The 13,334-nt window shown below is 43.2% G+C and overlaps 1 protein-coding gene across 2 annotated transcripts in view; it reads right to left on the bottom strand.

Moving 5' to 3' along the window:
• COL22A1 (collagen type XXII alpha 1 chain) overlaps window positions 1–13,334 on the bottom strand; it is a 185,501-nt gene that overhangs the window by 42,732 nt on the left and 129,435 nt on the right. For both annotated transcript variants that reach the window (XM_060277589.1, XM_060277590.1), the window contains exons 31-39: window positions 12,399–12,452; window positions 11,297–11,338; window positions 9,792–9,824; window positions 7,202–7,255; window positions 6,014–6,067; window positions 3,938–3,991; window positions 2,539–2,592; window positions 1,754–1,807; window positions 1,208–1,312 (exon numbers count right to left, since the gene is read on the bottom strand). In XM_060277589.1, the coding sequence (XP_060133572.1) occupies window positions 1,208–1,312; window positions 1,754–1,807; window positions 2,539–2,592; window positions 3,938–3,991; window positions 6,014–6,067; window positions 7,202–7,255; window positions 9,792–9,824; window positions 11,297–11,338; window positions 12,399–12,452 (504 nt within the window). The remainder of the gene's footprint in view (window positions 1–1,207; window positions 1,313–1,753; window positions 1,808–2,538; window positions 2,593–3,937; window positions 3,992–6,013; window positions 6,068–7,201; window positions 7,256–9,791; window positions 9,825–11,296; window positions 11,339–12,398; window positions 12,453–13,334) is intronic.

Below are 13,334 nucleotides of genomic sequence, written 5' to 3'. Positions count from 1 at the left end.
TGTCGCACATCCAAGGTTTCTGGTCCCTCAACTGCTCAAGGCTCCTTTTAGCAATTGTGAGCAGGTAGCCTTTCTCTGCTTCTTTTGATTATCCTACTATAAAGCTACACAGTTTTGAGGATAGAGACATTTAATAAATCCTCTCCTGCCAAATTTCAGACTGGTTTCTAAAGGCTGCAATCCTATGCACACATACTGGAGAGTAAGCCCCATTGAATGCAGTTGATCTCACTGCAGAGTCAACTCCATCATGAATTACCTTATTTTGCACAAAGTACTTAGTTGGCAATCTGTCATTTCCCCATATTTAAGTTTGGACATCTGCTAGACTGCAGTTCACGCAGCTCTTTTCTGCTTTCCTTATGGAATCACACATACAAAACATGGCTGCCAAGTCTCCTGTATTCCCCGGAAAAACCCCGTTTTTCCAGCTGTTCCCAGCCAAAAAAATGGATTTTTTTGTATTTTCCCGGTTTAGTCTGGTGTGGCGGCCATTTTGGAACTGGGCGGAGCATGCTCAGAAGCGACTTTTGATGCTGCTCTGCCCAGTTCCAAAATGGCTGCAGCGCGACTTCTGGTGCGGCGGCCATTTTGGAACAGGGCAGAGCAGCATCAAAAGTCGCTTCTGAGCATGCTCTGCCCAGTGCCAAAATGGCGGCAGCGCTACTTCCGGTCTGCTACTTCCGGTCCGTTCCCTTATTTTTCAGGCAGGAACTTGGCAGGTATGATACAAAAGAAAAAGAAAATGTTGGACTACAGCTCCTACCATTCCTGACCACCTGGCAATGGGCCTGAGGAGAATTGCTGTCAAACAACATCTGCACACCCACAGGCTTCCCAGCCCCCTACCTCAGAGGTTAGTAGTGTGCACAAGCATATATGTGCATTGATTCAATCACTGTGCAAACAGGAATGTTGAGGGCATTTCACAATACTTATCAACAGTGTTTATTTTTTGTACTGTTTCATAACGTGCTTTCAAAAAGAGAGAGATGCAAACTGAAAATTGCAGAAAACTATACGTGTACCTATTTCCAAATTGATTTTTGAAACTTTCCCAGTTCCTCCTAAAGGCAAGGTATAGAATACTAAGCAGAAGAAAAGGATGACAATCGACAGAAGAAGAAGAAAAATGAGCAAGAGACATTCACTCAGTCTTAAATTGTTAACTACTTGGTTGTGCATGTAGTTTACAAATGAGACTTACTCTTTCTCCATCTCGACCCTTGCCGGGTAATCCAGGTTCTCCAACACCTCCTGGCTCACCTGTAGGCCCAGGTGCTCCTGGCTTCCCTTCTTTTCCAGGATCTCCCTGCAAAAGATATGATTGTGGGATAACCAGCATCCTATCACCAATGTGCTTAATGCATGAAGGGGTTAAAACCATAGAGTAAACTGTCCTGCCAGGCTTAGCTCAGCTTGGGGAGGGACTAGGTAATCCAGCATTTGTTCTGCTTTCAGTCTACCTGAGAAGCTCAGCATGTAAAGAAGCCTCAGCTGGTTGCTCCAAGCTCAGACTGCATGGCTTTCACAAGCCTTTCTTGAGTTCCTTTACCAATAACATAGCAACTTTCACCACTTTGGAAGGAAACTAAGTTTTACTGCCTGTGCAGCATTTTCTGAATGCTGTATGGAAAAAACACATGAATCTGACATTTGGAGAATTTGTAAGTAAACCAAACGTGGTCTTTTTCTATGCAAGAGAAAGAGAGTCTCTTTGGACGGGCATATTTTCAAGAAAGCAGTTTTGTACCTTTTCTCCTTTGGGGCCATCATTTCCAGGTCGGCCAGGATCTCCGGGTACACCCTGTAGAGAAAAATAAACTGAACCAGTTAGACTTCTGCAGAAAGGGATGGTAGGAAGATATACAGGAAATCATTGAGAGAATTCATGTAGTATGATATTGCTTTAACTAAATGGTGTGAATGCGGTCTTGCTTTCTCCCATTTTAAATTTGGTTCGCCACACGTCTACCTAAGTTAGTTTTTTTTAGTCCTTATAAAATTCATTACCATTTTAATATGGATTTCTCCTAATACACATCTTTTTGCTAAGCAATTTCCTCTAATATACCACATTTTGTATGCTACCATATCTTCAGTAATATATAGGGAAGTTTTTAATGTTTGATGTCTTACTGTATTTTGATTTGTCGGAAGCTGCCCAGAGTGGCTAGGGTAACCCAGTCAGATGGGCAGCATATAAATATATTTTATTTTATTTTTAGTTTCAACATTTTATGGACATTCTTGTACACATTACTTGGCTGGAGTATTGCAAAATCTGAAGAAGTGCAGTTTTTGAAGGATGGATGTGTTTCGGTTCACACATTGTTTCCTGCATTGCAGGGGGTTGGACTACATGACCCCTGGGGTCCCTTTCCAACACCACAGTTCCATGATTCTATGAAGTGCAAATGAGGGAGATTTGCCTTTAAATGCCACCTGAACTGAATCTTCCCCTCATCCCTAATCATGATCCAAATCACCTTGCTATTCAGGATATACCCATAGCTGATGCTTATGACTAACACGTACCACATTTCCAGGCAAGCCTCGTGACCCTGGGGGTCCTGCAGGTCCAGGAGCACCCTTTTGAAATAAGAAAAAAAATATTTATAATCCAAATTTGGTATAAAATGAGTCCTATTGCCAGGTTCAATATAAAGTGCACTTGCTATTTGGAATGAATTTTCTACATATAGAAAAGGCATTGAAAACACACTGAAAATGTAGACTGGGGAAAGATTTGATTTTCAAAAAGAAAAGAAAAGTTCATCTTTGATGAGGGACAACATTTTGGACCAGCTCTAGTCTGGGGGGTGGGGTGGGGTGGAGTGAGACATACAGGGAAAGCATTTGCCATTACAGTAGAGTCATAGCTTGGTTCCTGAATGCCTTGGTACTTAGACATTCCACATACTAGGGGCTGCCACAGAAGAGGCCCTGCTTCAAGCAGTATCCTGGCACACTTCATTAAGGCCGAGGAAGGCTTTAGACATTGAATGGAGCATGAAGGAAGGATTATACGGAAGAAGGAAGTCCTTAAGGTACCCAGATCCCAAGCCATTTAGATATCATGCACAATAGCGCACTGCTTCAGCTTGGGAGAAAGTCGACTTGATGGGATTTCACCATGTCAAAATGATATGAATTGGCCCATCGTCTAATCCAGCATACACTTCCCTGGGATGAGCTCCCATGAAAAGAATGGAAGCAGGGTTTTAAAAAAGGTAAGGTAAACGACCCCTGGACAGTTAAGTCCAGTCAACGGCGACTATGGGGTTGCAGCGCTCATCTCACTTTCAGGCCAAGGGAGCTGGCGTTTGTCCACAGCTTTCTGGGTCATGTGACCAGCAGGACTAAACCACTTCTGGTACAATGGAACACCGTGACAAAAACCAGAGAGCACGGAAATGCCTTTTACCTTCCCACCACAGCAGTAGCTATTTATCTACTTGCACTGGTATGCTTTCAAACTGCAAGGTTGGCAGTATCTGGGACAGAGCAATGGGAGCTCACCTCGTTGCATGGATTTGAACTGCCAACCTTCTGATTGGCAAGCCCAAGAGGCTCAGTGGTTTACAGTGTCACCTGCGTCCGAATGGAAGCTGGACCCTGATCCTGCTTATTTCAGGATCCGAATGGAAGCTGGACCCTGATCCTGCTTATTTGGTCAGGACGTCCCCACTAGACTGGACCCATCAACTTTTCTGCAGGGGAAACACTTGCTTGAACTGCCTGAAAACTGAATTTCATTTGAGTGGGGATGCATGTTTTGAATTTGGAGCACGGTGACTCCTACTGTTTGGATGACTCAACCCCACCTAACCCCCATCAGTGTGTCTCAAGGGAAGTTGCATATGTAACAGATTAATTTCTAACTCTCTTCTGGCTATCTAGGAAAAAGAGTTTCTAAAGCAGAGCAAATACTTACCATCTCTCCTGGCACTCCAGGGCCTCCTGGTGCCCCTTCCTGCCCCTTCATACCCTACAGATAAAGAAAACAAGGGTTCAGTCTGATGGGAGAAGGGACCAAATTGCTGGATGTTCAGAGAGCCAGGCGGAACAAAAGCAGCCAGCTCAGAAAGCAGGTGCTAAGGCAGCTGCTAGACCTGCTCCCCTAACAAAGGACATAGTTTCCATTTCCATTCATGGGAAAGATAATAAACCCTGATCATCTAACTGAGCTGCACAAGACAGCTGATTAAGGCCTCATCATCGGTGCCTGAGGAATAAGGTCCCCCTCTATGGATGCCAGATTCAACAAGCTTTTAACGACTGTCAGTAACAGAATTGGCTTGCCCAATTCCACGTCAACCGTGTCTCCCTCCTCCCTCTCTCATTGAATGGGGAAACTCACCATATCAAAACAAGATAGCTGATTTAAATTCAGCTGCGAGCCAATTCCAAGTGACCAATAACCACTACCTTGTGGGCTTCAGGTGCGGTGAGGGTTGAAAACAAGTTTTGATATGTGCTACTGAGAGTGTAAATGAGCTGGAAACGCTACCAAGCTTTGAGAAAGGGATGGAATTTTTCAGGCCCAAGAAGCACCACCACAAGATTCAAAGCAGAAATTCAAAGTACAATCTGCGAAAGAGAGATTCCAGCAGCCACAACAAAATACAGTAATTCCCCTTTTGACTTTCTGTGTAATATATACGGTTTCAACCCAAAGATCTACTGAAGACATGATTAAGGCTGCAAGAATTCGAAAAAAACCATTGGCGCACAATGGCAACAAAGATATTGATGCTGAAGATCTGGGCTGTGAAAATGCCACAATGAGTAGTTCTCTTCATACTAGAACAAAAACTCCTGGATAATGTAGCTAATGTTTTTGTTTTTGTTTTGTTTTTGTTCTAAGGATGTTCCCCACACTTCCAATGTCAGTGGCAACAGGTGAATACAGTTTCCCAAAGCTCAAACTTATAAAAAACTTACAAATGCTCAACAACCCTGCAAAAGAGACTTAGTTGGCTTGGCAACTATATCAACTGATTATGCCCAAGCACCAGAACTTGACCTGAAGGAATTGGGGGCAATTGCAAAGGAAATGGCATGCAAAGCGAGATTTTGATGTGCCTGAAATGAAAACTTTCAAGAGATTAAAGTTTTAACATCAAAATTCGCAAGGTTATTCAAAATGGTTTGTGTGCTAAAACGTTTTCTGCTGTAGTTGAGAAAGATCAAAAATAGCCATGTTACTTATTCCTGCATTTTCCGGCAGTTTCAAGTGTTGTGCTTTCTTTCTTTTTAATATAGAAGACACCTGCTTTTGAAAATTGAAAAAAAAATTCCTTCAGTAGCACCTTAAAGACCAACTAAGTTTTTATTTTGGTATGAGCTTTCGTGTGCATGCACACTTCATCAGATACTTGGGGATTGCATTGATTCCTACAAATCCTTTGATTGCCTACTTTCCCCAGCACAGAATTCTGTTCCTCCTGCTTCCTCCCGCTCATGATACCTGAGCCACAGATTATCACAGGTATGTGAACATACTTCACCTGGAAGGGTAGCAGGAGAGCCATTCCTCAGTGGGATAATTAGCAAGCATTTTGCACACTGAAATGAACAGAGTTATAGGGATCCCAGGTGGCAGGCTAGGAAAGAATGAGTTCTGGATATCCCAGTGCCTGGTGGCCTTAGTAGCTGAAGGTCTAACACTAGGATTTTGAATGTCCCTTCAAAGACCCTTCTGATGTTTGTCCTACATCAACAGTAAACTGCAGCTTTTCTTGGGAAAAAGCAATGGAACAAAAGAATAACCTCTCATATCGTTACAGGTAGGTGCTACTGAAAATTGAAAATTGAAATTAGCAAAAGGAAAAGGGGAAAAAAGAAAAATGAAATAATGGGAGTGGGCACAACCAGTTAGCCTTGCTGAGTGCAAAATAGCCTGGAACCAGCACTGCTCTGACCAAAAAAATCAAAAGAAGCAGAATTACAACATCCACACATGAGTTGGTTTGCTACTAATTAATCAGATCCAGCTTTTCTGGCTTACCGGTGGCCCTGCAGGTCCCTGTAGCCCCACTTTACCAGGAATGCCACGTTCTCCCTGTTGGAAGGAAAGGAGAAAGGTAAAAAAAAAAAAACATTAAAAAAAAACATAAATGTTCCTGGTTATATATGTGATTTTTCTCAAGGGAAATTAAGTATCATGTTAGGCCCATGGAAACCATACAGAGTTCAAACAGTAGCCTCCTCTTTTTTAAATGCCACAAATCAAGTTAGAAAAAAAAACATAAAGGCCTCATTCTTCCTAATTGCATTTTAAACCTCAGTAATTCATTAGGATTCCAACATATAGAGTTGCACACAGGGATGGACTGAGCAGCCTAATTTTGTCCCGGCGCTCGGTTGTAGGTCTGCCCAAAAAGTCCACGTTGAAATTGCATGCATTTTGATCAGTTTGCATGCATTTTTGTAAACACAAAAGCCCATTTTTATGTAAGGTTTTTCAATGCATTCGTCTGCAAAATATGCACCATGAACACATTTTATGTAAGATACATATTTTTCTGCGCAGAGAAACTTCATTACAGAATCCAGAAAAGTGCATAATATGTCTGGGACGTGTTCCCATCTGTGAGCATGTTCAGGAATGTTTTGAAGGTTTGCTGCAAAAAAAAAAAAAAAGGAAACCAAACCGATGCCTCCTCCATCCACAGTGTGAATTAATCAGTCATTTCTTAGCTGGGACTGGGAAGAGGAACATAGAAAAAAAGGAGGTAATAGAGGCTAGTTATCAAGGAACAATGAGAGGGGCAGGAAATTGATAATAATAATAAAAATGGGAGATGGAAAACCTGCCCATGAAGCTGCCCCTTTCTCCCAGCTACCTGATGTTGTATACAGACCTCATGAGGACTAGAAATTTCATATGCAAATTTAAAGTTGATACAACAAGCAATATGCACCTGCATACATTTTGCAGCTTTTAGTAGACATACAGATACACAGCTCCCATAATCACGAGGATAATGTCAAATCGATAACTTGCATAATGAGTCAGAAGGAGGGAGGGAGATGCCTACAAAAGTCACATCCTATCAGTCCTTCTGTTCAGGTGACTCCCGGGTTTTCCCTCCACTGAACAAACATTTGTAGCATGCCCCACAACAGAAACAGCTCTCTTCACCCTTTTGATGTACTTATAGCAAGCAAAGCGAGAAGATTACAATGTGCTTACGGGTTCACCTCTTTCTCCACGGTCCCCTTTTTCACCTGGTAGCCCTTGTTCTCCCTGGGAACAAAAAGCACAAGCGTGTTTGTGAGGCCCACACACAGAGAGCTGGGGGTGCAAATCCCTTTGTGCACAATGGTCCACCTTCCATGTGCAGCACAGTGATGCAACTTCTGTGTGGCAAGCGCTCGTGAAAATTCATCAGTATCTTAGTGCATTTATTTTCTACCAATGTGCACCTTTTTTTGCAAAGCAATTGCACTATAATGCTGTGTGTTTTTTTATATTATGTTATGTGTTTATTTCTGCTTCTTTTCCATGCAACCTTTAATTTAATATATGCATTCTTGTACATGGTACTTGGCTGGAGAAATTGCAAAATTCAGAGAAGTGTGAATTCTGAGTGATGGCTTTGTTTTGGTTCTCGTATTGTTTCAGAACTGCAAGTCAGGCAAGTTTGTATTTAAATGTCAACTGAACTGAATCTTTCTCCCATCACCAGCCACAGCTCAATGGTAATCACATCTCTGCTTTGCATTCAGAAGGTCCCCGGTTCAATCCCTGGTATCTATAGGCAGAGAAGGTCTGTGGACTGAAGATCTGGAGGACCAATGGTCTGACTCAGAACAGGGCAGTTCTCTATATTCCTATGCTGATTGATAGGACTGAAGCCTAAGGCAGGTATGAGCATTAGATTTGAAGAGAGCATCAGTTCTGCATGAAAACTCTCTGCTGCCTCCTAGTGGATGAAAGAAAGATGACAGTGCAGAACATGGGACTCTGATAATGAACTTCTCTCTTCAGTTTACTGATTCAAATTGCTCATTTGGGAAAATATTAATAAAGTCATTCCAAGCTTGCAACCCCATCTTAAACAACCAAATTGTTCCAAGTGCATTGCTGAGGGTTAATTAAATTAAAGGGAAGGATATTATTTAATAACTGCAAATGCCGGCCACTGTCGCCATGGAAACGCAGGCTGCCAATTAATCTCCGGAAGCTTGTTTGATATTCTATCCTTTTTGTTGTTTGATTGCACAGTTTGATCTGTGTTTCCAGGTGGGTTGAAAAGAGCTGCGGAAAAGACACAGCTTCAATTTGCTAAAAGAGAAACAAAGACCCAAACACCGGAAATAAGTAGGCTTGCCAACCACAGTACAAAGCCAAACCTTCATAGAAACCTTTGCGAACCTGGTTCCCTCCGGCTGTTTGAGTGCAGCAAAAGAAGTATAGTGTCCAGATCAGGCATCCCCAAACTGCGGCCCTCCAGATGTTTTGAGACTACAACTCCCATGATCCCTAGCTAACAGGACCAGTGGTCAGGGATGATGGGGATTGTAGTCCAAAACATCTGGAGGGGCGAAGTTTGGGGGTGCCTGGTCCAGATCAAGGAAAGTAATAGTACCACTCTATTCTGCATCTGTCAGGCAACACTTAGAATTCTGGGTACCACAATTTAAAAAGGATGGTGACAAGCTGGAATGTGTGCAAAGGAGGGCGACCAAGATGATCAAAGGTGATCAAGGATTGGGGGGGGGGGTAGTGAATTCAAATTGTGGAAGGCATGGCATGAGAGCCAGTGTGGTGTAGTGGTTAAGAGCGGTAGACTCGTAATCTGGGGAAACAGATTCACTTCCCCGCTCCTCCACATGCAGCTGCTGGGTGACCTTGGGCTAGTCACACTTCTCTGAAGTCTCTCAGCCCCACCCACCTCACAGAGTGTCTGTTGTGGGGGAGGAAGGGAAAGGAGATTGTTAGCCGCTTTGAGACTCCTTCGGGTAGTAATAAAGTGGGATATCAAATCCAAACTCTTCTTCTAAAGGTAAAGGACCCCTGGACAGTTAAGTCCAGTCAAAGGCAACTATGGGGTTGTGGCGCTTTCATGCCAAGGGAACCAGCGTTTGTCCACAGACAGCTTTCCGGGTCATGTTGCCAGCAGGACTAAACTGCTTCTGGCGCATGACAGAAACCAGAGGGAAATGCTGTTTACCTTCCCGCCACAGCAGTACCTATTTATCTACTTGCACTGGCGTGCTTTCAAAGTGCTAGGTTGGCAGGAGCTGGGACAGAGCAACGGGAGCTCACTCAGTCACAGGGATTCGAACTGCCGACCTTCCGATCGGCAAGCCCAAGAGGCTCAGTGGTTTAGACCACAGCGCCGCCCACAACCTGGATCACGGCCTTGATCAAGTCCTGAGGGTGGGTAAAGAACTCTATAGAGCTGTATTTGCACACCCTGGCCTGAGATTCTTCACCCTTGGTTTAACTCCCACCATCCCTGTTGCAATCTCAACAAAGATCTTCACTGCACTGAAAAAGAAAGCAACTAACACCAACTGCAGGTTCTTTTCAGGGGAAAATGCGAGCTGTGCCAGTGCAATTTCTGCCAGGACTGTGGCAGGGATGGAAAGAGTTAAACCCCCCTCCTTTCCTGCAGCAGTCCTTGTCCAGACTACCCACCCGCCCTTCAGCAGATGCTCTTTGCAAGTCGTATAAACCCGCATTTTTGATGTTTTGTGTAGCAGCCTGTCCTTAACAGCAAAATGGCTTTAATTTATCAGAGCGACAAGGCAGAAGAATCAGGCGTGACACTTACAGGGCGACTGGGATGCGGAGTAAACAGGGAAGTCTAGAAAAAGAACAAAGAAAACAAAAGGAGATTTTTGTAAAAAGAAAAAATATATATGTAACAATGCTTACATTTTGATGGTAACAAATGGATAATGATTCGTGATCTCTGCTAACTTTGGAAATCATTCCACGGTTCAAGAAAATAGCACAAAGTAAGGATTTTGTGCATCAGCGTGCACCTTTGTTATTACAATTATTTAAAATGCTTCAATCATTAAAACTATCAAAGTGGATTACAATAATTCCTATGTACAATGGTACCTCGGTTTAAGAACAGCCCTGTTTACGAACTATTCAGTTTACGAACTCCGCAAAACCAGAAGTGGTGTCCTGCTTTGCGATCTTTACCTCTGTCTAAGAACGGAACTTTTCTCTTGGGAGAAAAGCAATGACAAACCTAGACAGCATCTTAAAAAGCAGAGACATCACCTTGCCGACAAAGGTCCGTATGGTTAAAGCTATGGTTTTCCCAGTAGTGATGTATGGAAGTGAGAGCTGGACCATAAAGAAGGCTGGTTGCCGAAGAATTGATGCTTTTGAATTATGGTGCTGGAGGAGACTCTTGAGAGTCCCATGGACTGCAAGAAGATCAAACCTATCCAGTCTGAAGGAAATCAGCCATGAGTGCTCCCTGGAAGGACAGATCGTGAAGCTGAGGCTCCAATCCTTTGGCCACCTCATGAGAAGAGAAGACTCCCTGGAAAAGACCCTGATGTTGGGAAAGATGGAGGGCACTAGGAGAAGGGGACGACAGAGGACGAGATGGTTGGACAGTGTTCTCGAAGCTACGAACATGAGTTTGACCAAACTGTGGGAGGCAGTGGAAGACAGGAGTGCCTGGCGTGCTATGGTCCATGGGGTCACGAAGAGTCGGACACGACTAAACGACTAAACAACAACAACAACAATGAACGGAAGCCGAAAGGTGGAAGGGCACCGGTGGTGGGAGGCCTAATTAGGGAAAGCGCGCCTCGGCTTAAGAGCGGTTTTGGTTTAAGACTTCCGGAATGGATTAAGTTCGTAAACCAAGTTACCACCGTATAATAAAAACATATACATTTTTAAAGTCACAGATCACCATGGAAATATATATTCTAAATTGCCTGCATATACCTGGTGGAACAGAAAAAAAAATTCAGCAAGCATTTAAAGGTTGAATTCGGAAGGTGTCTGCTGGCAGAGTATTCTACATTGGAAGCTTTGTTCCTTTTTGATGTCAAATGCGCCTCTCCAACTCAGAGGACAACCATCGACAGCTCCTGCAGTTATCTCCGTGATCGAGCTGAGATAAAAACGCTTAGGCAGTCCCTCAGCAGCACTGCTTCCAGAGACCGCAGCACAAAAAAAATACTGCATGTTTCTTACAAGGTAGCAGTCCCTCTCCAAACTGCCAAAAAAGTTACTATACTAATTCCTTTTACGGCCCACTTCATTGCCATTGCTGGGCTCTCAAAATAAAGTGCTACTTACTGTCCCTGGTAAGCCTGGGGGACCAGCAGGACCGACATCTCCCTAGAAAAGTAAGCAGGTGTTTAGGGCATAAAAGTAGGAACACACAGCTCAAAATCCATACCTGTGGGACATGACCACTCCAAACCAGCTCATCAGAGAGGATGTTCGTTCAGTTTAGGGTCAAAGTAGATATGGTGTTAATCAAATCACGGCATGGTTTTGAAAAAAATAATAGGTGAAAATTGAAGTTTTTGGTTTTTTCCTGGAGCAAAGAGCCAGTCCCTCCTCCAGTTTGGATTAGGATCACGGTAGGGCCAAGACTGAAAGCTCCCCTACCTTCATCTTAAAGAGTTCTCCATCCCAAGGAGGACCTAAGGGCCCAAACATGGAATATCTTTAAGAAGGCGGAGTAAGCATTTATTTCTGCCCTTTTATTATGTTATTCAGCTTTGTTTTTGTAATGCTGGGTTAATTTCTTAGAATTTTACCCAATGCTTTTAAGTCCTTTTTGTGTGTGAGGGAGCCGGGGAAATGTCCTTTGAAGATCAGACTCTCCAAGTGTCCCTATTTTCCAGGGACGTCCCTGATTTAGAGAAGCTGTCCTAGTTTCTTATTTGATTCCGGAATGTCCCACATTTTCTGTTCTTTTGAGAAATGTTGGAGGGTATGAAAGATTAGATCCATCTTTGGGGTATGTGTTTTGGATAAAACTGATGAATGGAAGGGGGTCAGGCTGTTTAGCAATATTCCCATTCTGTTCCACCTCAGCAAATCTATGAAATTGTTCAAAATGTCCCCTGAGTAGCCAGCCATTTTAAAATGATTTTGCTTTAAAATGTTTTTACCGCATTGGACACCACACTGATGTGTTGTTGTTGGTCCTTTTGGGGAAGTGTTACATAAATACATTTAAAAATAAATAACTAAATAGTACCAGAATTAACATAAAGTATGCAAACAATGGTTTGAAGATCAGATCTTCATTGTCCCTCTCCTGAGCTTACTCAGTTATACTCTAGCAAGTTCCTTCACCCAATATCTTACCCTTCCCCTTATTGTTGGCCAGTGTCACATGACAAATATTTCATGAACATAAAATCCCTCGAATATTGAAACTCACCTTGTCACCTCTTTCACCTTTGAAACCAGGGAGTCCAGATCTTCCCTTTTCTCCCTGCAAAGGAACAGAAGAAAGTGCAGCTGTTGCTGTTGTTGTTTTTAGCACTATTTTTTATTGTCTTGAGTAGCAAATACATTTTCTGTCAGAGTAAACAACAAAAAAAAGTCACTACATATTTGCTGCCATGATATAAATGACCAACTGGTGGCAGTAAATCAAACATTCAGGTGGAAAGTTCTTCAACTGCAGCACCAGCAGTCAATCAAGAGGAAGACAGCAAACATAAAAAAAAACCCACCATCTTCTTATAATAGAATCATAAAGTTGGAAGAGACCACAAGGGCCATCCAGTCCAACCCCCTGCCAAGCAGGAAACACCATCAAAGCATTCCTGACAGATGGCTGTCAAGCCTCCTCTTAAAGAGCTCCAAAGAAGGAGACTCCACCACACTCCTTGGCAGCAAATTCCACTGTCAAACAGCTCTTACTGTCAGGAAGTTCTTCCTAATGTTTAGGTGGAATCTTCTTTCTAGTAGCTTGAATCCATTCCTCCATGTCCACTTCTCTGGAGCAGCAGAAAACAACCTTTCACCCTCTTCTATATGGCATCCTTTTATATATTTGAACATGGCTATCATATCACCCCTTAACCTTCTCTTCTCCAGGCTAAACATACCCAGCTCCCTAAGCCGTTCCTCATAAGGCATCGTTTCCAGGCCTTTGACCATTTTGGTTGCCCTCCTCTGGACACATTCCAGTTTGTCAGTATCCTCCTTGGACTGTGGTGCCCAGAACTGGACACAGTACTCCAGGTGAGGTCTGACCAGAGCAGAATACAGTGGTACTATTACTTCCCTTGATCTAGATGCTATACTCCTATTGATGCAGCCCAGAATTGCCTTGGCTTTTTTAGCTGCTGCATCACACTATTGACTC

The sequence above is a fragment of the Zootoca vivipara genome, chromosome 8 (assembly GCF_963506605.1).
Source record: "Zootoca vivipara chromosome 8, rZooViv1.1, whole genome shotgun sequence".
Classification (NCBI taxonomy): domain Eukaryota; kingdom Metazoa; phylum Chordata; class Lepidosauria; order Squamata; family Lacertidae; genus Zootoca; species Zootoca vivipara.
The sequence above is the reverse complement of the archived record's forward strand: the minus strand, read 5'-3'. Positions and strand labels throughout refer to the sequence as shown.